This window comes from Nerophis ophidion, linkage group LG16, assembly GCF_033978795.1.
Source record: "Nerophis ophidion isolate RoL-2023_Sa linkage group LG16, RoL_Noph_v1.0, whole genome shotgun sequence".
Classification (NCBI taxonomy): Eukaryota; Metazoa; Chordata; class Actinopteri; order Syngnathiformes; family Syngnathidae; genus Nerophis; species Nerophis ophidion.
Window position 1 is genome coordinate 10,893,380 of NC_084626.1, and position 25,940 is coordinate 10,919,319.

Sequence of the window (25,940 nt, forward strand, 5' to 3'; positions counted from 1 at the left end):
CTGATGAGCTGTTCAAGATAATAGACAGTTTCCTCAAAGAACACGACCTTAAATGGGAAAACTGTGTGGACTTTTGCTCCGATGGCGCACAGACCATGGCAGGGTCAAGAAACGGGCAGCAGGCTCTAATAAAGAGGGTTGCGCCAAATGCGCATTGGACACACTGCGTCATTCACCGGGAAGCACTCGCGTCAAAGCAGCTCAGCCCCGAACTCAATGAGGTTTTAACAGATGTTGTGAGCGCGGAAAATTTTATCAAAACACGAAAAAGTGGCACTTTTAATTTATTTGATATTGAACTTGATGCAAGTTATTTGATTTATTATTGAACTTGATGCAAGTTATTTGATTTATTATTGAACTTGATGCAAGTTAGAACACTTTTATTTGATTTATTATTGGAATTGATGCAAGTTATAACACTTTTGTTTTATTTATTATTGAACTTGATGCAAGTTATACCACAGCTGCACAGTTATTTTATTTATAATTGAACTTGATTTTATTTTATGTTATTGAGTTGGAATGTATACAACTTGATGTTACTTGATGTTCAATAAATTTGAAAATGTTAAACTTGGCATTAGTGATCTGTTGGGGTGATGGGGGCAGGTGGGGCTTGAAAACTCCCCTTTGTCCAAAGTGGGGGATGTCCAAAAAAGTTTGAGAACCACTGGTTTAAATAATAAATACCTACTGCAAAAATGATCGTCAAAGATCCTGTAAATGACAGGAGCACTTTGCAGTTTTTAGGTACCACTGCAAAAATGCGAGCCCAAGAGCATTTATTTAACTGGTGTTTTTTGCTGTTTTGGCGACTACTGTAGGAGGACTGGACTCAAACCTCCTTCTATACAGTCAAAGATCATGTACACATCAGGATGATTCTTGTTTGTAAGAACATACTCGAAAAATTGCTATTCAAAGATACTCTGACAGGAGCACCTTGCAGTTTTTAAATACCTACAACAGGAGGTGAGGTGAATTATATTTATATAGCGCTTTTCTCTAGTGACTCAAAGCAATTGTACAAACCCCGTTTCCATATGAGTTGGGAAATTGTGTTAGATGTAAATATAAACGGAATACAATGATTTGCAAATCCTTTTCAACCCATATTCAGTTGAATATGCTACAAAGACAACATAGTTGCTGTTCAAACTAATAAACTTTTTTTTTGTGCAAATAATCATTAACTTTCGAATTTGATGCCAGCAACACGTGACAAAGAAGTTGGGAAAGGTGGCAATAAATTCTGATAAAGTTGAGGAATGCTCATCAAACACTTATATGGAACATCCCGCAGGTGTGCAGGCTAATTGGGAACAGGTGGGTGCCATGATTGGATATAAAAGCAGCTTCCATGAAATGCTAAGTAATTCACAAACAAGGATGGGGCGAGGGTCACCCCTTTGTAAGCAAATTGTCGAACAGTTTTAGAACAACATTTCTCAACGAGCCATTGCAAGGAATTTAGGGATTTTACCATCTACGGTCCGTAAAATCATCAAAAAGTTCAGAGAATCTGGAGAAATCACTGCACATAAGCGAAGATTTTACGGACTTTTGATCCCTCAGGCGGTACTGCATCGAAAACCGACATCAGTGTGCAAAGGATATCACCACATGGGCTCAGGAACACTTCAGAACACCACTGTCAGTAACTACAATTGGTCGCTACATCTGTAAGTGCAAGTTAAAACACTACTATGCAAAGCCAAACCCATTTATCAACAACATCCTGAAACGCCGCCGGCTTGGCTGGGCCTGAGCTCACCTAAGATAGACTGATGCAAAGTGGAAAGAAATTACAGTATGTGGTCTTACGAGTCCACATTTCAAATTATATTTGGAAACAGAGGACGTGGTGTCCTCCAGAACAAAAAGGAAAATAACCATTCGGATTATTATAGGCGCAAAGCTCAAAAGCCAGCATCTGTAATGGTATGGGGGTGTATTAGTGCCCAAGGCATGGGTAACTTACACATCTGTGAAGGCACCATTAATGCTGAAAGGTCCATACAGGCTTTGGAGCAACATATGTTGTCATCCAAGCAACGTTTTCATAGACGCCCCTGCTTATTTCAGCAAGACAAGTGTTACAACAGCGTGGCTTCGTAAAAAAAGAATGCAGGTACTTTCCTGGCCCGCCTGCAGTCCAGACCTGTCTCCCATCGAAAATGTGTGGCGCATTATGAAGCGTAAAATACGACAGCGGAGACCCCGGACTGTTGAACGACTGAAGCTCTACATAAAACAAGAATGGGAAAGAATTCCACTTTCAAAGCTTCAACAATTAGTTTCCTCAGTTCCCAAACATTTATTGAGTGTTGTTAAAAGAAAAGGTGATGTAACACAGTGGTGAACATGCCCTTTCCCAACTACTTTGGCACGTGTTGCAGCCATGAAATTCTAAGTTAATTATTATTTGCAAAAAAAAGATAAAGTTTATGAGTTTGAACATCAAATATCTTGTTTTTGTAGTGCATTCAATTGAATATGGGTTGAAAAGGATTTGCAAATCATTGTATTTCGTTTATATTTACATCTAACACAATTCCCCAACTCATCTGGAAACGGGGTTTGTACATAGTAAAACCCAATATCTAAGTTACATTTAAACCAGTGTGGGTGGCACTGGGAGCAGGTGGGTAAAGTGTCTTGCCCAAGGACACAACGGCAGTGACTAGGATGTCGGAAGTGGGGCTCGAACCTGGAATCCTCAAGTTGCTGGCACAGCCACTCTACCAACCGAGCTATACAGTCCCGAACACTCATCAAAGATCCTGTATATGACAGGAGGGCTTTACTGTTTTTAGCAAATCTACATCCTCTAAAGACAGGAGAGCACTCTGCTATTTTCAAATAGTAAATACCTACTCCAAAAGCAAGTCAACTATCTTGTACATTACAGGGGGACTCTGACTTCAAAAATTGCAGGTCAAAGATACTCTGACAGGAGCACACTGCAGTTTTTAAATACCTACAGCAAAAACTCTCGTCAAAGATGCTCTAAGACAGAAGAGAACTCTGCTATTTTTAAATATCAAATACCTACTTACTAAAACGCTAGTCAAAGATCCTTTAAAGGACAGGAGCACTTTTCAGTTTTTGGATCCCACTGCAACAATGCGAGCCCAAGAGCATTTATTTAACAGGTGTGTTTTGCTGTTTTGGCGACTACTGTAGGAGGACTGGACTCGGACTTCCTGCAATACAGTCAAAGATCATGTACATAACAGGAGGACTCTTACTCCAAAAATTGCTAGGCAAAGATACTCTTTCTGACAGGAACACCTTGCAGTTTTTAAATACCTACAGCAGGAACACTAATCAAAGATCCTGCATATAACAGGAGTGTCTTACTGTTTTTTAACAAATATGCAGCAAAAACACTTGACAAAGATCCTCTAAGACAGGAGAGTCCTCTGCTATTTTTAAATAGTAAATACCTACTGCAAAAACGCTAGTCAAAGATCCTCAATGTGACAGGGGCATTTTGCTAGGCTTAGGGGAGAAGGAGTGCTTTGATACTTTTAAGGACCCACTGCAAAAACAAGTCAAAGATGCTCTATGGCAGTGGTTCCCAAACTTCACCAAGTAGTAAAAACTTGGCTCTCGAGGTACCACCATAACTAAAACATTAACATTAAAATACAGTGGCGTAGTATGCCTAAGGATTCATTAAAACAAGGCACGGGTTTTATTTAACAAGTATACGTAATATTATTGGCTACAGTAACATTACACACAGTTTGAACAGTCACACTGTGTTTGCATATTAAACAAAATACAACACTGTACTTTAAGGTGAGCCCAGTGACAGCTCAGTGGCGGAAAAGGAAGTTGAAACTAAAAATAAGCGCGTTTGAGAGGAATGTAACACCAACATATGAAAAACAATACATAAAGTTGGAGCTGACTTGACAGGTCATAGACAAGATCCTCTATATGACAGGAGCACTTTGCTATTTTAAGGACCTACTCCCAAAAAAAGTCAAAGATCCGCTAAATGACAGAGCACTTTGCTGTTTTAATGACCTATTCCAAAAAGAAGCACTTTGCTGTTTTAAGGACCTACTTCAAAACTCGTCAAAGATCCTCTAAATGACAGGAGCACTTTGCTGTTTTTAAGGACCAACTTTAAAAGTAGTCAAAGATCCTCTATATGACAGAAGCACATTGCTGTTTTTAGGACCTACTCCAAAAATAGTCCAAGATCCTCTATATGACAGGAGCACTTTGCTGTGTTAAGGACCTACTCCAAAAACAAGTCATAGATCTTCTATAGGACAGGCACACTTTTTTGTTATAGGGACCAACTCCAAAAACAAGTCAAAGATCCTCTATATGAAGGGAGCACTTTGCTGTTTTAAGGACCTACTTTAAAAGTAGTCAAAGATCCTCTATATGACAGAAGCACATTGCTGTTTTAAGGACCTACTCCAAAAAGAAGTCAAAGATCCTCTATATGACAGAAGCACATTGCCGTTTTTAGGACCTACTTAAAAACTCGTCAAAGATCCTCTATATAACAGGAGCACTTTGCTGTGTTAAGGACCTACTCCAAAAACAAATCATAGATCTTCTATAGGACAGGCACACTTTTTTGTTATAGGGACCTACTCCAAAAACAAGTCAAAGATCCTCTATTTGATAGAAGCACTTTGCTGTTTTAAGGACCTACTCCAAAACGAGTCAAATATCCTCTATTTGATAGAAGCACTTTGCTGTTTTAAAGACCTACTCCAAAACGAGTCAAAGATCCTCTATTTGACAGAAGGACTTTGCTGTTTTAAGGACCTACTCCAAAACAAGTCAAAGATCCTTTATTTGACAGAAGCACTTTGCTGTTTTAAGGACCTACTGCAAACATGTTAGTCAAATATCCTCTATATGGCAGACGGTAATAATTGTCCTGGAATCTTCTGCAACAATGTTAGTAGTTTGCATTTTAATAAAGTTTTCATTAGAAGTGAGTGTGTTTCCATGGAAACGGACGGGCGCGAGTGAGTGAGTGGCGGGGGACTCACAGAGGACTTGGACTTGATCATGTGATCAGGGTGCTTGTGCCCACAGCAGTACTTGATGGCGTTCCTGGCCTCTTTGTTGAAGACCACGCGGAACAAGAAGATGAAAGGACCCTTGGAAAACATGCAATAACACAGTCATAAAATCCTCATCATGTCATTCACAATAATAGAGAAATATGAATAGATTCAATAACACATTAATAACATAATAATACGGTAATAATCATATCATAGTAAAACTACTGATAATAACATAATTGTCATAACTGTAATATTTCAGTAATCATTATACTTTTACAGTAATAATACTATATAGAGATTCCAACAATACAGTGATGTAATAAATAGTAAGAATGGCCACCTGCACACAGTTGAAAGCAGCAAACAAGTAGTGGAAGATGATCATGTCAGTGTTGACTGACAGCAGCGCCACGAAGCACGTGACTGAAACCAGAAAGAGGACGCCCCCTGCTGTCTTCAGGCCAGACCTGCACAAGAGCAACGACATCCAAATCCATATATTTATTTTATGTTACAGTTTTACCATACATAGTAAAAATCAAGTTACTTTATTAACATTTATTTAAATACACAATGACAACGAACGATGAAAATATCACAAACTCACCCTAGGGTCCTACTGACAAATCAATATAAATATTAATTTTCACCTTCTTCAGCCTAAAATATGTATTTGAAAATTAACATTAAGAACAGTTATTCTTATTATTATTATTGAAAAACAATAAAAAAAAAATGGCATTAAAGGCCTGGCTGAATGAATAGATTTTATGCATTTCTAGTTTGTTTTCTTTCAGATTACACAAACAAAAAACCTTCAAATTCAAAGTTCTCTGGATTAAATATCATCGCAATAAAATGCTGTAATTTAAATATACATTTAATTTTGATTCTTCACATGGAATACATTTTTTGTATAACTTTGACATTTTAGGTTAAAAGGAACAGGCACTAAAGACAAATTATTATACTAAAGTTAAAGTTCCAAATTGTCACACACACACTAGGTGTGGCGAAATTATTCTCTGCATTTGACCCATCATCCTTGATCAGCCCCTGGAAGGTGAGGGGAGCAGTGAGCAGCAGCGGTGGCCGTGCCCGGGAATCATTTTTGGTGATTTAACCCCCAATTCCAACACTTGATGCTGAGTGCCAAGCAGGGAGGTAATGGGTCCAATTTTTATAGTCTTTGGTATGACTCAGCCAGGGTTTGAACTCATTGTGGAAAACATTTAAATGTATCTTCAAGGGGTTTTAATATGAGCGGGTGCCATTTTTCAAATGTTTTTGTCGTTCACTGTGAGTCTTGGAACGTAACCCAGTAAGTGACTGTGTGCGTGTTTGTACATTTATCCATATAAATATGATAAAAACACCCATTTCCCCAAAGGAAGTCTTGTGGGGAGTACTCAGAGAGTATGGGGTATCGGACTGTCTGGGTGTGGCGGTCCACTCCCTGTATGATCAGTGTCAGAACTGGGTCTGCATTGTTGGCAGTAAGTTGTCCCCATCTCCAGTGAGGCTTGGACTCCGCCAAGGCTGCCCTTTGTCACCGGTTCTGTTCATAACTTTTATTGACAGAATTTGTAGGTTTAGGGGATCCGGTTTGGTGGCTGCAGGATTAGATCTCTGCTTTTAAGCAGATGATGTGGTCCTGCTGGTCTAATCTGGCCAGGATCTTCAGCTCTCATTGGATCAGTTCGCAGCCGAGTGTGAAGCTACTAGGATGGGAATCAGCACCTCCAAGACTGTGTCCATGGTTTCTGGCCTGAAAAAGCGTGACGTGTCATCTCCGGAGTGGGGAGGAAATCTTGCCCCAAGTGGAGGAGTTCAAGTACCTCAGAGTTTTGTCAACGGGTGAGGGAAGAGTGTTGGGATTGGTGCGGCGTCTGCAGTAATGCGTACACTGTGTCGATGCGCTGTGGGGGAAGAAGGAGCTGAGCAGGAAGGCCAAGCTCTCAATTTACCGGTCGATCCCATCCTCACCTATGATCATGAGCTTTGGGTTATGACCGAAAGGACAAAACAATGGGTACAAGCGGCTAAAATGAGTTTCCTCTTCGGGTGTTGGGGCTCTCCCTTAAAGGGTGAGAAGCTCTGTTTTTCTTAAGGAGCTCAAAGTAAAGCCGCTGCTCCTCCACATCGAGAGGAGACAGATGTGACGGTTTGGATATCTGGTCAAGATGACTCCCAGACGCTTGACCTGTCAGAGGTCACTGGGAAGACCCAGGACACGTTGGGGAGACTATGTCCCCTAGCTGGCCTGGGAACACATCAGGATCCCCCGGAAGGAGCTGGACAAAGTGGCTGGGGAGAGGGAAGTCTGGACTTCTCTGCTTAGGCTGCTGCCCCCATGACGTGACCTTAGATAAGCGGAAGAAGATGGATGGATGGATGGATGGAAAAAAAATTGCAAAATTGGACCCACCTTTTAAAAGCCCTTTTACCTTATTGCCATTTACAATCTTGAAACAGAACTCCTGCATATAATTGGGATCCAATGCATTCGATACATTTTAGTATTTAGTATTGGTGTTCGGGTCTATGGGACCCGTTTTCAGTTTTTATAAAAAGAAAAATTGTACGATTAGTTAATTTTTCAAACTGAGACTCACTGACTTTGGCTCATTTTTTGTGAAGAACAGCTATCAGAATACCGTATTTTTTGGACTATAAGTCGCAGTTTTTTTCATAGTTTGGCTGGGGGTGCGACATATACTCAGGAGCGACTTATGTGTGAAATTATTGACACATTACCGTAAAATATCAAATCATATTATTTATCTCATTCGCGGAGGAGGCGAAGAAAATGTCAGCAATTGTCACACACACGTCAACCAATTACAATTCGGCAGGGGAGGGTCATGGCAGAAGTGCATTGTGGGTCATGGGATGCTAATTGCTATATGCTATATGCTACTGCCTTGCTCTTAAAATGGATCATTTCATTGTTGGCGGTAACTTAGAAAAACTGAGAAGGGCTGAACAAAAAAGGCACCGAAAAAGGAGATCATGCACTGCAGATTACAAGCTGGACGTAGTGAAATATGCAGCAGAAAACGACAAGAGGAAGCGGCGCATACCTTTGGAGTTGGCAGAGTTGTTTAGAAGTGACATCGAGAAAGAAGATTTCATGGGATTTAGCAATTAGGAGTGACAGATTGTTTGCTAAACGTATAGCATGTTCTATATGTTATAGTTATTTGAATGACTCTTACTATAATATGTTACGTTAACATACCAGGAACGTTATCAGTTGGTTATTTATGCCTCATATAACGTACACTTATTCAGCCTGTTGTTCACTATTATTCGGGGCGGTATGGCTCGGTTGGTAGAGCGGCCGTGCCAGCAACTTGAAGGTTGCAGGTTTTATCCCCGCTTCCGCCATCCTAGTCACTGCCGTTGTGTCCTTGGGTAAGATATTTTACCCACCTGCTCCCAGTTCCACCCACACTGGTTTAAATGTAAAAATTAGATATTGGGTTTCACTATGTAAAGTGCTTTGAGTCACTTAGAGAAAAAGCGCTATATAAATATAATTCACTTCACTTTATTTATTTTAAATTGCCTTTCAAATGTCTATTCTTGGTGTTGAGTTTTATCAAATACATTTTCCCCCCAAAAATGCAACTTATACTCCAGTGCGACTTATATATGTTTTTTCCTTTCTTTATTATGCATTTTCGGCAGGTGCGACTTATACTCCGGAGCGAGTTATAATCCGAAAAATACGGTACAAATTTAATGACCACACACCCTCCTGCACATTTGTATTACATATACGATGTCCGGGTCCACTGGATCCAGGGCTAATAGAAGTGAGGTAATTGATGTTCTGTGTAACACACACACACACACACACACACACACACACACACACACACACATACACACACACACCAGGCCTAGACAGGAGGAGGACAGAGTGTAGGTACACAGAACATCAGAGGGTCAGATTCAAATGTGCGAGAAAATGAGAGCAGACCGTGTTGACGAACAATGTTGCAACCTTGTGTGGGAACCGCAGGTGCAGAAACACAGTAGAAGAATCCCTGTGGGATGCAGAAACTGGCAGAGAAATTTTACGTGTAACGTTCATATTGTTGTTACTCAGCCAGCGTTTGTGGGTCTGATGGACATGTTGCATTTTACCTTATCACAATAAACATCAGTTCAGTGTTTTAACATAAAAGTGTTTGATTGTGAGGCATTAAAAGCCACAAAATGTGACACGTCCATCAGACTCACAAAGTAAAAAACAATATGAACATTACACAAGGGTTAAAATATTATATAATGTATCATTATTTATCAATTTTACAGGCAAATTGATATGCTTAAAATCAAAACTGGATTGGTTTAAAATGTGCCATTTGAGCCTCTGAAAATGGAGGCACCTTCTTCACATCCGTGTTGTTTAAAGGCAGCCAGGTAAAAAGTTGTCCAATGTTCCTATCCTTATTTCAAGTATGGCTGACACTCACACTCGAGCCACCTTCTTGTTTAAGCTGTGGCGTCTCACTGAGCAGGACACTCTGGACGACAGGATGTTGAGAAAGATGTTCATCTGCACACACAAACGTCAAAAATGCTTTATTCTTTTTCTGAACTCTCAGCATGCGAAGACCGTGTGGCCCCCCACCATCACGACGGCGGCGATGGGTCCGGCAAAGCTCCAGATGAGCGTGTCGTACATGGAAAGCCAGCAGAAGTCTGGGTTGCCGTAGCCTTCGGGATCAAGTCCCACTGCCAGACCTGCAGACAAAAAGCAGGGGTTAGAAGCTGGGAGGTATTGTACAAGTGTTTTAATGTTGCTGCTCAGACCAGTAATGAAGGCAGGCACTCCCCAGCCAATCAGATAGTAGAACCTCATGGGGCCGTAGTTGATGTCCCGCACTTCACTTATCATTCGGTACACATGCAGGCTCTCCAGGAAGAGCCAGGAGAAGGTGCAGAGGTAGAAGAAGTGCAGCAGGATGGCGATGACCGTGCACAAGAACTGTGGGAGCATGCAGAGATTTGAAGGCCTCATCAGTAAGAGTGACCCCCAAAAATGAGATTATTACCGGGTTGTCGGCCTGGTTGATCCCCAGGATGAAGACCAGTTCGGCGAGGAGGAGGGCAACGGCACCGTTGTTCATGATGCCGGTCTTGTTGGTCTGCATGGCTCGCAGACACAGCAGGAAGACGGCGGTGAGGAAGAGGAAGCCCAGTGTCACTCCGACGGTGCTCCACGTCAGGACTTTGATGGGAAGGATCTCGCCATTCTGACAAAAAACAGCAATGGACGAGTGAGAAGATTCTCCATCACACATACTTGTATCAGGGGCAAGTGAGGAAGTTGTTTCCCTTTTCATTCATTCCTTTATTTTCTTACTTTCCCTCAAATGGGATAAAATTCTTTAAAAGTCTTCAACTAATTACTTAAATGTGTCATTAATTAATAACTTTGATATTAAATACATAAATGTGTTAATAAATTATTTAATCATGTAATTATTTATGTATTTTTTAAAATAATCATACATTCATTGTTTTGCTCAGTGGCCTAGTGCAGTGGTTTTCAACCTTTTTTCAGTGATGTACCCGCTGTGAACATTTCTTTAATTCAAGTACAGCACTATGTCATCAGTTTCTGATTTCTTAAATTGTATAACAGTGCAAAATATTGCTCATATGTAGTGGTCTTTCTTGAACATTTTGGAAAAAAAGATATAAAAATAACAGTGCAAAATATTGCTCATTTGTAGAGATCTTTCTTGAGCATTGTGGAAAAAAAGATATAAAAATAACTAAAAACTTGTTGAAAAATAAACAAGTGATTCAATTACAAATAAAGATTTCTACACATAGAAGTAATCATCAACTTAAAGTGCCCTCTTTGGGGATTGTAATAGAGATCCATCTGGATTCATCAACTTCATTCTAAACATTTCTTCACAAAAAAATGAAATCTTTAACATCAATATTTATGGAACGTGTCCACAAAAAATCTAGCTGTCAACACTGAATAGTGCATTGCTACATTTCTTTTCACAGTTTATGAACTTACATTCATATTTTGTTGACGTATTATTCAATACATATATTTATAAAGGATTTTTGAATTGTTGCTATTTATAAAATATTTTTAAAAATCTCACGTACCCCTTGGCATACCTTCAAGTACCCCCAGGTGTACACGTACCCCCATTTGAGAACCACTGGCGTAGTGGTTAGAGTGTCTGCCCTAAAAATTGGTTCAAACCCCGACCGAATCATACCATCCGCAAGGAGGGGCGGGGGGCGCTGGTGCCTACCTAAGCTACAATCCGGCGGAAGGAGGGGTAGACCCTGGACAAGTCGCCACCTCTTCGCAGGGCCAACACAGATAGACAGACAACATTCACAGTCACATTCACACACTAGGGCCAATTTAGTGTTGCCAATCAACCTATCCCCAGGTGCATGTCTTTGGAGGTGGGAGGAAGCCGGAGTACCCGGAGGGAACCCACGCATTCACGGGGAGGACATGCAAACTCCACACAAAAAGATCCCGAGCCTGGGATTGAACCCAGGACTACTCAGGACCTTCGTATTGTGAGGCAGACACACTAACCCCTCTTTCACCGTGCTGCCCCGAGTCATAACAAAGACTGTAAAAATGGGACCCAATTACCTCCCTGCTTGGCACTCAGCATCAAGGGTTGAAATTGGGGGTTAAATCACCAAAAATTATTCCCGGGCGCAGCCACAGCTGCTGCTCACTGCTCCCCTCACCTCCCAGGGAGTGATCAAGGGTGATGGGTCAAATGCAGAGAATAATTTCGCTACACCTAATGTGTGTGTGACAATCATTGGCACTTTAACTTTAACTTTAATATAATAATTTGTCTTTAGTTTTTTGCTGTTTTCCTGTGTGTAATATTTTAGTTCTTGTCTTGCGCTCCTATTTTGGTGGCTTTTTCTCTGGTTTTGGTATTTTCCTGCAGCAGTTTCATGTCTTCCTTTGACTGATATTTCCCGCATCTACATTGTTTTAGCAATCAAGATTATTTAAGTTTTTTTTATACTTCTTTGTGGGGACATTGTTGATTGTTACATCATGTTCGGTTGTACACTGTCGACGCAGTAAGTTTTTGCTGTCGTCCAGCAATCTGTTTTTGTTTACTTTGTAGCAAGTTCAGTGTTAGATTTGTTCCTCATAGCTGTCCCTAAGCTTCAATGCCTTTTCTTAGGGGCACTCACCTTTTGTTTATTTTTTTGGTTTGAGCATTACACAATTTTACCTTCACAATGCCTCACGCTGTTTCCGAAATCTACAAAGCAATTAGCACCGGCTGCCACCTACTTACTCTGCCGAGCTCTAGACAACACTGACACTCAACAACAACACATAATATGCAGACTACAAATACTAGGGGCGTGGGGAAAAATCGATTCAAATACGTATCGAATCAAATACGTTCTGCGATTCAGAATCGATTCAAATTTTTTAAAAATCGATTATTTATTTTTTTAAATGTATTTATTTATTTTTTTATCAATCCAACAAACCACTACACAGCAATACCTTAACAATGCAACCCAATTCCAAAACTAAACCTGACCCAGCAACACTCAGAACTGCAATAAACAGAGCAATTGAGAGAAGACACAAAGACGACAGAACAAACCAAAAGTAGTGAAACAAAAATGAATATTATCATCAACAGTATCAATATTAGTTATAATTTCAGCATAGCAGTGATTAAAAATCTCTCATTGACATTATCATTAGACATTTATAAAAATAAATAAAAAGAACAATAGTGTCACAGTGGCTTACACTTGCATCGCATCTCATAAGCTTGACAACACACTGTGTCCAATATTTTCACAAAGATAAAATAAGCCATATTTTTGATTCGTTCAATAGTTAAAACAAATTTACATTATTGCAATCAGTTGATAAAACATTGTCCTTTACAACCATAAAAGCTTTTTAAAAAAAAAAATCTACTACTCTGCTAGCATGTCAGCAGACTGGGGTAGATCCTGCTGAAATCCTATGTATTGAATGAATACAGAATCGTTTTGAATCGGAAATATATTGTTTTTGAATCGAGAATCGAATCGAAAAAAATCGATATATTATCGAATCGTGACCCCAAAAATCGATATTGAATCGAATCGTGGGACACCCAAAGATTCACAGCCCTAACAATTACTGGCCATCCATCCATTTTTCTACCGCTTGTCTCTTTTGAGGTTGCGGGGGGCGCTGGTGCCTATCTCAGCGGAACAAGTGGTAGGACATGGATGGACTACAATTACTGGTTTGCAAAAAGTATTTTTAACCCAAATAGGTGAAATTAGACAATCTCCCATGGCTCACCAGACTGTATCTCACAGTGGTTGAAAAACAAGGAAGTGTTTTACATTTGGAAAAAAATAATAATACTATGACCCCTTTAATGCGCCCTATAATCCGGTGCACCTTTTGTATGAAAATAGACTTGACTAGACCTGCTCATCGGCAGAGCGCTTTATAATCCGGTGCGCCCAATGGTCCGGAAAATACGGTAACTCAGGACCACTCATAGACCCCGACACGCAGTTTGGGAAACCCCGATCTTCTGCTGCTCAGCAAAGTCACACAAATATTAACATGAATAATAATCTTCTTTCATGCTGTGTTCACAAGCGTGCTTGTTTTGGTACCCTCGGGGTCGTATCAGTACTGAGCGTGTCCTACCTCTCTCCTGGAGATGTCCATGAGCACGGCGAAGCTGGTCATGTGATAGCACTGACAGCTGATGTGAGTGTTGTTCCTGAAGACCACCTCGCAGCCCTTTGCCGACCAGCCCCCTTTTCCAGCTCTGATCAATGAAAAGCCAACAATCAGAGAAATGGACTAAAGTCGTCAAGACGGTTTGTGTGTGCTGACAGTATGGTGTGGTTCCAGAAGACACATATGGGTTTGGAGCGCTCCTCGGTGGCGACCAAGCGGAACTGCAGCGTGATGGGTTTGTCCAGAGGGTGCTGCAGCGGCTCGTCGTTGTCGTGCACGGTGATGCTCACCACAGGCGTGTTGATGACGGGGCGCTTAGGAACGCTGACAAACCAGAAGAGACTTGGTTATCAACATCACCGCGACAAAATCTGCTGTCTCTCGTACCGAAGACTCCGCTTGTCGGGGTCGTAGTTCTCAGGCAGCAGAGAAGCCAGACTGTGGAAGATGATCACGCTGGCGACGGCGTCCTGCTGGCCATCTTCGGGATGATGGCGTCTCTTTCTGTTGGCGGAGGAATGGTTCGTCAGAGAGGATTCTGGGAAAACGTCCAGGTGTCTGTGTCCTCTGGTGTCCACGGCCGGTTGGAAGACGGAGTCGGGCAGGGTGACGGTGGTCTCCAGGTCCATCGGGCGAGGGCCCCTCAAGGACTGGTAGCGCGGGAGCTTGGCCCCCACGAAATTCCTCTTTTTGAGACGGTCCACAGAGACAACTGCACGAGAGAAACATATCGGAAAAAAATCAATAATTGTTTAAACTAAAATATTACACACATTTTTACTGCTCTAAAATATTGTCAAACTTACTTATGTGTTTTTTAATAAAATATTTTGGGTTTTTATATTATTAGGAGGCAAACATTGTAAAAAGGCAAACAATATTGTTTATATTATTAATTCAATATTATGACTTATGCAGAAAATGTAAATATGATATATTTTAACATTCAAAACATGTTTTGAACAAAAAATTATCAATATACATTTTTATTTAAAAATAAATTCATACTAAAATTTGTTTTACTATTAACATTATCATTGTTGTAACCCTTTGAGACACTAGTGATTTAGGGCTATATAAGTAAACATTGATTGATTGATTGATTGATAATAAACTAATATATAATATTATAATTATATATATTAAAATATAATACATGGTAAATGGGTTATACTCGTATAACGCTTTTCTACTTTCAAGGTACTCAAAGCATTTTGACATTATTTACACATTCACCCATTCACACACACATTCACACACTGATGGCGGGAGCTGCCATGCAAGGCGCTAACCACGACCCATCAGGAGCAAGGGTGAAGTGTCTTGCTCAAGGACAGAATGGACGTGAATAAGGTGGTAAAAGCTGGGGATTGCATATATATGTTGGGGCCTGGTTCGCCACGCCGTCCCCAATATATATAATATATTAATATAATGTATAATGATATATATATATTGTAAGTCATTAATAGTGTGTTAATGTATATTAATATTAGTAGTAAAAACAGTAAACTAATTATTAAATTTAAAATATATTAAAATACCAAAATATTAATTTCATAAAATATTTTAAAGATATTTGGTTGACAAAAACCATACCAATTATTGATGATCATTATTGCTATGAATATTAAAACTACATTACGGTACAATAATTAACATAGTAATATCTATTTTTATAATACAATGTATACAATTACAAATATATATTGTAACATAATATAAATATGTATATTTGTTTATATTAATAAAACATTTATCAGAAAAGGGTGGAATGCCATCTCCGGGTTGGGGAGGAGACCCTGCCCCAAGTGGAGGAGTTCAAGTACCTAGGAGTCTTGTTCACGAGTGAGGGAAGAGTGGATCGTGAGATCGACAGGCGGATCGGTGCGGCGTCTTCAGTAATGCGGACGTTGTACCGATCAGTTGTGGTAAATAAGGAGCTGAGCCGGAAGGCAAAGCTCTCAATTTACCGGTCGATCTACGTTCCCATCCTCACCTATGGTCATGAGCTTTGGGTCATGACCGAAAGGATATGATCACGGGTACAAGCGGCCGAAATGAGTTTCCTCCGCCGTGTGGCGGGGCTCTCCCTCAGAGATAGGGCGAGAAGCTCTGCCATCCGGGAGGAACTCAAAGTAAAGCCGCTGCTCCTTCACATTGAGAGGAGCCAGATGAGGTGGTTCGGGCATCTGGTCAGGATGCCAGCTGAACGCCTCCCTAGGGAGGTGTTTAGGGCACGTCCAACCGGTAGGAGGCCACGGGGAAGACCCAGGACACGTTGGGAAGACTATGTCTCCCGGCTGGCCTGGGAACGCCTCGGGATCCCCCGGGAAGAGCTAGACGAAGTGGCTGGGGAGAGGGAAGTCTGGGTTTCCCTGCTTAGGCTGTTAGCCCCGCGACCCGACCTCGGATAAGCGGAAGATGATGGATGGATGGAAAACATTTATCATATAAAAAAATAAACACATTTGGTACTGCTAACAATAATATTGTTACTATTACAATAATTACAATACTTGGACTTGTTTTCTTATAAATATTATTTGTGTCCCGTTGGTTTTTGTAAACCCATTTATTTTATAGTATACCCCAAAAGGGACAAGCGGTAGAAAATGGATGGATGGACACTGTAATATTAGTATTTTGAAACTTTTAAAATTTACTAAGCACTATGTAATATATAATGATATTTATAACAATTACAAATATTAGTATTGTTTGTCTTGGAAATCTTTTTATAATAGTTTTTCGATATAATAATTATTGTATCATATTCAAATTTCAATTTAGGTTTTTAATATGTTAAATAGCATATAAATAAATGTTTTCTTTTCATTAACAACTAAATAAATAGTATGTATACTTTATTGTTATTATTATAGAAGTAGTAGTTGTAGTCATTATATAAAAATATAATAATATAAACTGTGCACAACACATTTTAGAAAATATTAAAGGATATCATACATTATAAAGTTCATAGAAACAGACAAGGGCAAAACATACATGACAAAGTATGAATTAAATATTATAAAATAGTTAGGGTTATTATTATTACTGATGTCACTGTTATTATTTGCTTTGTTCAGTCGTAATGATAAGCATTATCGAATATATTATGAAATAATTGTTAAAAAAATGTGAGGTGAGGCTGACCGATGTTTGGCGTGACGATGGTGAAGGGGCTGAGGTAGGTCTTCCTCATGTTCTGAGCCAGAGTGCTGGCGTATTCCTCGTAATGGCGCAGGAGGGCCGCCGTGCCGCCTTCCGTGTGCTGGATCAGCTCCCAGTGTGCACGCGTGTCTGCGGACAGGATGGCGCTGCCCACGCGGACCAGGTTCTGAAGGAGCGACAGGGAGGAGACAGGAGCTCAGACGGTCGTCATAGTCACGCGTCATCCATTCCAGCTGGTCTTAGCGTGGTGTCACCTCAGTGAAGTGGACATCCTGCGTGGCCGTGAGGTTGAATCCCTGCTGCTCGCTCTCGTGCTGCAGAATTCTCCGAGTGAGGCCATATGCTACTTTCACATCGCTGCCGTAGTATTTCTCTGTGTGTAAGGTGGCGTTGGCCAACATGGTCGCCGTGTGCTGGATGTGTCCTGAGTTCAGCAGTGATGCATTCTGGGAAAACCTTTCCAACTGGGAGAGGAAAAATCATTTCCAACATAACTAACAAAGTTACACTCAAGTGCGTCACATGTTTAAACAATTTAACGTGTCCCAAAAGAGGAGTAGAAAGAAGCAAAGTTTATATCTTTCTTTATGTCGTCATTGTATGACTATCAAATTAACAAAAATTTGTATAGCAGAATAATACTAATAATATTTTTTTGTTTTTTGTTTGTTATATGTATTTTAGTAATTTTTCTTTTTTGATATTTTAAATATTTATGATTAACAAGCATCAGCCTGTTGAAAAAAAGTAATTAGTTGGAATATTATTGAGTTAATTACAATACATAAGTATGTTATAAGTATTCCTGCATATACTCATAAGGTATACAGTGGGGCTATAAAGTATTTAGTCAGCCACCAATTGTGCAAGTTCTCCCACTTAAAATGATGACAGAGGTCTGTAATGTTCCTCATAGGTACACTTCAACTGTGAGAGACAGAATGTGAAAAAAAAATCCAGGAATTCACATTGTAGGAATTTAAAATAATTTATATTGTAAATTATGGTGAAAATAAGTATTTCGTCAACCATTCTAAGCTCTCACTGATGGAAGGAGGTTTTGGCTCAAAATCTCACGATACATGGCCCCATTCATTCTTTCCTTAACACGGATCAATCGTCCTGTCCCCTTAGCAGAAAAACAGCCCCAAAACATGATGTTTCCACCCCTATGTTTCAGAGTAGGTATGGTGTTCTTGGGATGCAACTCAGTATTCTTCTTCCTACAAACACGACGAGTTGAATTTATACCAAAGTGGATACATGGATGATACAGAAGAGGATTGGGAGAATGTCATGTGGTCAGATGAAACCAAAATATAACTTTTTGGTATAAACTCAACTCGTCGTGTTTGGAGGAAGAAGAATACTGAGTTGCATCCCAAGAACACCATACCTACCATGAAGCATGGGGGTGGAAACATCATGCTTTGGGGCTGTTTTTCTGCTAAGGGGACAGGACGATTGAGCCGTGTTAAGGAAAGAATGAATGGGGCCATGTATCGTGAGATTTTGAGCCAAAACCTCCTTCCATCAGGGAGAGCTTTCAATGGTTGACCAAATACTTATTTTCCACCATAATTTACAAATAAATTCTTTAAAATTCCAACAATGTGAAATCCTGGATTTTTTTTTCACATTCTGTCTCTCACAGTTGAAGTGTACCTATGATGAAAATTACAGACCTCTGTCATCATTTTAAGTGGGAGAACTTACACAATCGGTGGCTGACTAAATACTTTTCTGCCCCACTGTATGTTATTATACTAATAATAACAATAACAGGGCAGCACAGTGGAAGAGGGGTTAGTGCATCCGCCTCACGATACAAAGGTCCTCAGTAGTCCTGAGTTCAATCCCGGGCTCGGGATCTTTCTGTGTGGAGTTTGCATGTTCTCCCCGCAATTGTGTGGGTTCCTTCTGGGTACTCCGGCTTTGTTGTCTGTCTATTTGTGTTGGCCCCGCGATAAAGTGGCGACTTTATCTCAGCTGCATTTGGCCTTCCGCCCAAATGCAGCTGAGATAGGCTCCAGCGACCACCCACAACACCAAAAGGGACAAGCGGTAGAAAATGGATAGATGGATGGATAACAATAATAATAATAATAATTTACCCTTTTAGTTAGTATTGTATCATTAGTGTGATTGTTTCAGACTTTTCTAAATATCCATCCATCCTTCTGCTGCCGCTTGACCCTTATGTGGGTTGCAGGGGATGCTGGAGACTATCCCAGCTGCACATGGGCTAAATATCCTTAACAAAAAATGTACATGTCTACATTATCATACATACTAAAATTGTTTATTTAGGTATTTCAAAAAAATGATGAAACAAATACAAATAAACAATAAATAATTTATAATAATTGGAATAATAAAGCTGACTATTTTAATTAATGTATTACAAAAGTGTGATTTTCTTCCTGACTATTTCCAAATATTTGTATATGATCATCTAAATACTGTAATTAAATATGTCGAAATTATGTTTGTTTTATCCAATTAAAAATGTATTTAATAGTCACATAAAGGAGACTATTAAATAAATTTTTAATAGGATAAAATAAACATAATGAATAATAACACGAATATTATTAATGACTCTTTTAATTGATATGACTCATTATATAGTGTATGTGACGGTTATAATAATAAAAATAGTAAAAATTATTTTCTTTTTAATTAATATGGAAACATTAGTGATATATTCCTGAAAATGTCCAATTATTATTAAATCATAAAGAAAATAATGAAATGTTACACAAATAAAATGAAATACTTTATGTGACGATTGTGTCAGGCTTGCCACTGACAGTTTGCTTGTGTTTTAGTTTCTCCTCTGTGTGTTTAGTATTTCCTGTCCCTTTTGTCTCCCTGAGTGCTTTGTTTCCCCTCAACTGCGGCTGATTGGCACCTGGCCACACCTGGTGTCAATCAGGCCGCAGCTATTTGTACCAGCTTTGTCTTCCAGTCAGTGCTAGATTATTGATTTGTCGATGTCACTTCTTGTCGCTTTTGTGATGTATTATCGCTCCCGTCGTGTCGTACCTTGTCTTGTCTTCGCAGCATTGCGGTAAGCTATGTTGGATTGCGGTTTTTAGCTTACTGCCTTTTGTTCCCTGCTTCCAAGTTTGTTTTTATATTACATGTATGACTTCTGTTTCCTGCTTGATTTTTGCTAGATTCCATGCTAAGTTCCCTTTTGTTTTCTAGCTCCCATGCTTGCTCCCTTAGTTCGTTAGCCGCCTCGTGCGCACTTTGTGTTTGTACCCTTTGTTTGGTTTTGTTCTAGTATTTTATATTAAAACCATGTTTCCTTATTCAATGCCTGCCTCTGTGTCTGCATCTTGGGGTTCGTCACCAACTAACTTTGACAGATTGAAAACAATAAGAATAAGAATAAAAATCGGAATAAAAACCCTAAACTACCAATACAGAGTCACTTAAGTATCATATCTTGCATGTAATTTTTATAATTTTTGTGTAGATGAATGAGTTCCATGTGAAGGAATAATCCTTGAGAGAGTTGCTAATCAAAACTGAAAATATGAAATATTTGTGTGCTTTAGGTGTGAGGTGAGTTGCACAGACACACAGAATCTCCAGTACCCACCAGCCCTTTGAGTTGGCTGAAGGTGACCGAGGTGCAGTTGAAGAGATTAGGAGGCAGCCATCCCTTGTGCTCGTCACAATGGCGAATGGCGGTGCCTGCGACGAGGACGAGGGGGAGGAAGAGTGTTTGCATTACATGAGCTGAGAAATTGACTGAAGCTCACAAAACTGCTTGAGGCCAACATCCATGCATTGTCATTATGTGATGCTAATTCCAAGCTCCTCCTACCCAGAGTGCCCTTGGGGCAAGGGACTGCAGCAGGGAGACCAAACTTGGTCCTGGGCCACCAGATTCCCGCCTCTATGGCCTGGGGGCAGCTGTCATAAATGACTGTCAGGGATGGACAAGAAGATATAAAAAAAGAATGGAATGGAAACAGCGGATGGAGCCGGCAGTAACGTCTTCTCACCTTCGCAGCCGTTGGAGGAAACCTCGGCGAAGGGGTTGTCACAGCGGTCACACTGGCGCCCGATCACCCCTGCCTTACACTGACACTGCCCACTGTCACGGTCACATGTTCGGGAGAAGGAGCCCACCGGGTAGCAGTCGCACAGCAGACATGTGTCGCCGTCTTCAGGACGGTAGTGATTGTCCTGAAAAAAAGGACACAATTGTTGTTGAAATATTTAACTATATACTTTAATGGTCCATCCATTTTCTACCCTTATAATACACACTGCTATATTAAGTTAAAGTTAAAGTACCAATGATTGAGGCGGTATAGCTTGGTTGGTAGAGTGGCCGTGCCAGCAACTTGAGGGTTCCAGGTTCGATTCCCGCTTCTGACATCCTACTCACTGCCGTTGTGTCCTTGGGGAAGACACTTTACCCACCTGCTCCCAGTTCCACCCACAGTGGTGTAAATTTAACTTAGATATTGGGTTTCACTATGTAAAGCGCTTTGAGTCGCTAGAGAAAAGCACTATATAAATATAATTAACTTCACTAATTCACATTGCGACACACACACTAGGTGCGGTGAATTTTGTCCTCCGCATTTGACCCATCCCCTTGTGGGAGGTGAGGGGAGCAGTGAGCAGCAGCAGTGGCCGTGCCCGGGAATTATTTTTGGTGATTTAACCCCCAATTCCAACCCTTGATGCTGAGTGCCAAGCAGGGAGGTAATGGGTCCCATTTTTATAGTCTTTGGTATGACTCGGCCGGGGTTTGAACTCGCGACCTACCGATCTCAGGCCGGACACTCTAACCACTAGGCCAGTGGTTCTCAACCTTTTTTCAGTGGTGTACCCCCTGTGAACATTTTTTTAATTCAAGTACCCCCAAATCAGAGCAAAGCATTTTTGGTTGAAAAAAAGAGATAAAGAAATAAAATACAGCACTATGTCATCAGTTTCTGATTTATTAAATTGTATAACAGTGCAAAATATTGCTAATTTGTAGTGGTCTTTCTTGAACTATTTGGAAAAAAAGATATAAAAATAACTAAAAACTTGTTGAAAAATAAACAAGTAATTCAATTATGAATAAAGACTTCTACACATAGAAGTAATCATCAACTTAAAGTGCCCTCTTTGGGGATTGTAATAGAGATCCATCTGGATTCATGAACTTAATTCTGAACATTTCTTCACAAAAAAAAAAGAAGATATAATTAACATCAATATTTATGGAACATGTCCACAAAAAATCGAGCTGTCAACACTGAATATTACATTGTTGAATTTCTTTTCACAGTTTATGAATTTACATTCATATTTTGTTGAAGTATCATTCAATAAATACATTTATAAAGGATTTTTTAATTGTTGCTATTTTTAGAATATAAAAAAAAAAACTCAGGTACCCCTTGGCATACCTTCAAGTACCCCCAGGGGTACGCGTACTACCATTTGAGAACCACTGCACTAGACCACTGAGTAGGTTATATGAATGTATATCACATAATATATACAGTGAATACCTGAACATAAATAATTCAACAGAGTTCGCCAACCAGTCGATCGCGAAAATATAAAATAAAATATATATTGATATGACATCATGACACTACCACTTGGAGAATGACCAACAGACCCACAAACAGGCAAGCATTTGAACCCATGAACACGCCCGCACGCCGCTGCCTCTCTCTCTGCGGCCACCGCTGCCAAAACCCCCCCAAACCGCCACGCTCTACACTCGCTGGTTTTGCAAACGCACATTTTTGCATGACATGCTCTTGGATTATTGAGCTGCAACAATGCATTAAAGCTGATTGTTGCAATTCATCGGATATTTTCAAGCATCCAACATCAAACAACTCTTCTCTCAACCACGAGTCCATGACCATAATCGCTTGCCTGCCACACGAAGCTAACGAGCCAAATAGTAGAGTCCGTGAACATTGCTCCAAAGTACGGATTTTGGGTTACTTTATTGTGAATACAAAACTAAAATTTGACATGTGCTAAGTCAGTCATATATTACAAAACAAGGGGGCAGCTTATCTACTCCCCCATTTATTCCCTTTTCATCACACAAAATAAAAGGTGATTTGACCATTTCCGGCGCTGACGTAAGACAACCATGTGACTCGCGTCCCACAAGTGATCAGAGGATGAACAATTATACAGTATTAAGGTCCTAAGCCTATAGTGGCTATAAACAGTCTGCTTCTACAACAAAGGTGCCCAAAGAACATATATGTATACGTATATATATATATATACGTATACATATATGTATATATATATACTAGGGGTGTGGGAAAAAATCGATTCGAATTTGAATCGCGATTCTCACGTTGTGCGATTCAGAACCGATTCTCATTTTTAAAATGTATTATTTTTATATTTATTTTTTATTTTTTTAATCAATCCAACAAAACAATACACAGCAATACCATAACAATGCTATCCAATTCCAAAACCAAACCTGACCCAGCAACACTCAGAACTGCAATAAACAGAGCAATTGAGAGAAGACACAAATACGACACAGAACCAAAAGTACTGAAACAAAAATTAATATTATCAACAACAGTATCAATATTAGTTATAATTTCAGCATAGCAGTGATTAAAAATCCATCCCTCATTGACATTATCATTTCAAATTTATAAAAATAAAAATAAAGTACAATAGTGTCACAGTGGCTTAAACTTGCATCGCATCTCATAAGCTTGACAACACACTGTGTCCAATGTTTTCACAAAGATAAATTAAGTCATATTTTTATTCGTTTAATAGTTAAAACAAATTTACATTATTGCAATCAGTTGATAAAACATTGGCCTTTACAATTATAAAACCTTTTTACAAAAATCTACTACTCTGCTAGCATGTCAGCAGACTGGGGTAGATCCTGCTGAAATCCTATGTATTGAATGAATACAGAATCCTTTTAAACTAGGAAAAAAATCGTTTTTAAATCGAGAATCGTCTTGAATTGAAAAAAAAATCGATTTTAAATCGAATCGTGACCCCAAGAATCGATATTGAATCGAATCGTGGGACACCCAAAGATTCGCAGCCCTAATATATATATCCACGTATATATATATATATATATATATATATATATATATATACACATATACAGTATATGTATACATATAAATATATAATACGTTTACATGTAATATAATATTTTATATAAATATATACATGTATATACATATATATATAATACTACATAATTAAATATAGTATTATATACATAATATTTATATAAATAAGATATATGATTTAAAGCGGCAGGAGAATAGGGGAAGACCGACTGTACCATTCTGCTGGCAAATTATTTATTATCTATTCACGTGAACACTATATATATTTTTTTTTATTTGTTTGTTGTGTTGGAAATTGTTATGAAACCAAAAGAAGATAAGATTCAATAAGATTTGCTTCTATCTACTGCTTTACAGACATGTTGGAATGAAATTGTAAACAAGTGATGTATACATTGTATCTGTATGTGCAAAATAAGCTAATACCAATACCAAAACTATTTTGATAGTATTATTAGACTGAGAAAAATTTTATTGATCGACAAGGGAAATTGTTCCACACAGCAGCTCGGTTTCAAAGGATGGTAAGGGTAAGGATGGAAAGGATAATGGAGGTATTAAGTTGACTAAAAATGCAATATAAAATATAACATATATGTAATGTTTACATACATTTATATACGGTACATAGTATATACTGATATATATATATATACATATATATTTTTTTTATAAATACAATATATAACACATATTATATATTTAGAAATACAATATAACAAATTATTTTAGATTTATAATTTAAATAATACTATAACAAAACATTTATTAGAATAAAGTGAAAATGACCAGATGTTTATTGCATATTATGTATGTGTAATCATTATAGATTACTTAGTTTGTATACTTTTTTCTACAATTTTTTTTCATTCATCTTATCTTTTCATTGCAATTCCCCAACAATATTTAAATGTCTTTCAGCAAAGACATGCTCACCTTACAGCGACAATCTCCACTGGTCTTGTTGCAGTCGGAGTCAAAGCCGCGCTCAGTGGGACAGTTACAGGGGCCGCATGTTTTGTGACCCCACCAACCTCGGGGACACGGCAGGTCGGTCCTGCAGGGACAACATCATCGGTTATTAATATTAAAAACATCACGCCAGCGCGTGAATGCAGTGCTCTTTACTTTTTCTCGCAGTAACGGCCAAAGTAGTTGTGTGGACAATCACATGCGTAACCGCGGGAGGAGGTGGACTTCCTGGTGCACGTGGACTCGTGCTCGCAGAGGTTGAGCGTGCACGCGTCAGTGCAGTTGGTGCCGTAGTAACCTGTTAATGAGACCACATTGGGCTAAACAACAGGAGGATGTTTCTAAGTGGTATTAGGATGCAAGGCTGACCAGAGTGACACGTGCAGGAGTAGCTGTCCCAGTTGTCTCTGCAGTAGCTGTTGGAAGGACACGGGCCCAAGCCGCACGGGTCGGGCACCTTGCAGCCCGCCTCCACGTTCACTCTCCTGGCCAGAGACAGACTCAGAGCACCCCCGACACGAAGACCCTGCACACAGAACAAAATATCTTTATTGGCCTGGAGGATGAAAGGAGACTAGTAATTAGGTAATTATAATGACAGTGACAAATAATACAATAAAGAATATATACTTTGGTAATGTGCAACAATTTTATGAGATTAATTTTCTAAAATATATTATCATCTTTTTATATATTTAAATATAGACATATATATTTAATTACATATATAATAAGTGTATATTGTATATATTATATAAAAATATACAATGTGTATATACATGTACATATATATATGTATACACATATGTATGTATGTGTGTATATATATACACACATATATATATATATGTATATATCCAT

General features: G+C 39.2%; 1 protein-coding gene across 1 annotated transcript in view; it reads right to left on the reverse strand.

The window, feature by feature from the left end:
• celsr2 (cadherin, EGF LAG seven-pass G-type receptor 2) overlaps nucleotides 1–25,940 on the reverse strand; it is a 269,713-nt gene that overhangs the window by 27,639 nt on the left and 216,134 nt on the right. The window contains exons 12-28 of the mRNA XM_061874218.1: nucleotides 25,449–25,605; nucleotides 25,236–25,377; nucleotides 25,044–25,164; nucleotides 21,009–21,192; nucleotides 20,828–20,929; nucleotides 20,600–20,694; nucleotides 17,241–17,450; nucleotides 16,969–17,152; nucleotides 14,197–14,521; nucleotides 13,966–14,133; nucleotides 13,774–13,897; nucleotides 10,124–10,324; nucleotides 9,882–10,056; nucleotides 9,700–9,812; nucleotides 9,542–9,624; nucleotides 5,395–5,521; nucleotides 5,034–5,144 (exon numbers count right to left, since the gene is read on the reverse strand). Of these exons, the coding sequence (XP_061730202.1) occupies nucleotides 5,034–5,144; nucleotides 5,395–5,521; nucleotides 9,542–9,624; nucleotides 9,700–9,812; nucleotides 9,882–10,056; nucleotides 10,124–10,324; nucleotides 13,774–13,897; nucleotides 13,966–14,133; nucleotides 14,197–14,521; nucleotides 16,969–17,152; nucleotides 17,241–17,450; nucleotides 20,600–20,694; nucleotides 20,828–20,929; nucleotides 21,009–21,192; nucleotides 25,044–25,164; nucleotides 25,236–25,377; nucleotides 25,449–25,605 (2,622 nt within the window). The remainder of the gene's footprint in view (nucleotides 1–5,033; nucleotides 5,145–5,394; nucleotides 5,522–9,541; nucleotides 9,625–9,699; nucleotides 9,813–9,881; nucleotides 10,057–10,123; nucleotides 10,325–13,773; nucleotides 13,898–13,965; nucleotides 14,134–14,196; nucleotides 14,522–16,968; nucleotides 17,153–17,240; nucleotides 17,451–20,599; nucleotides 20,695–20,827; nucleotides 20,930–21,008; nucleotides 21,193–25,043; nucleotides 25,165–25,235; nucleotides 25,378–25,448; nucleotides 25,606–25,940) is intronic.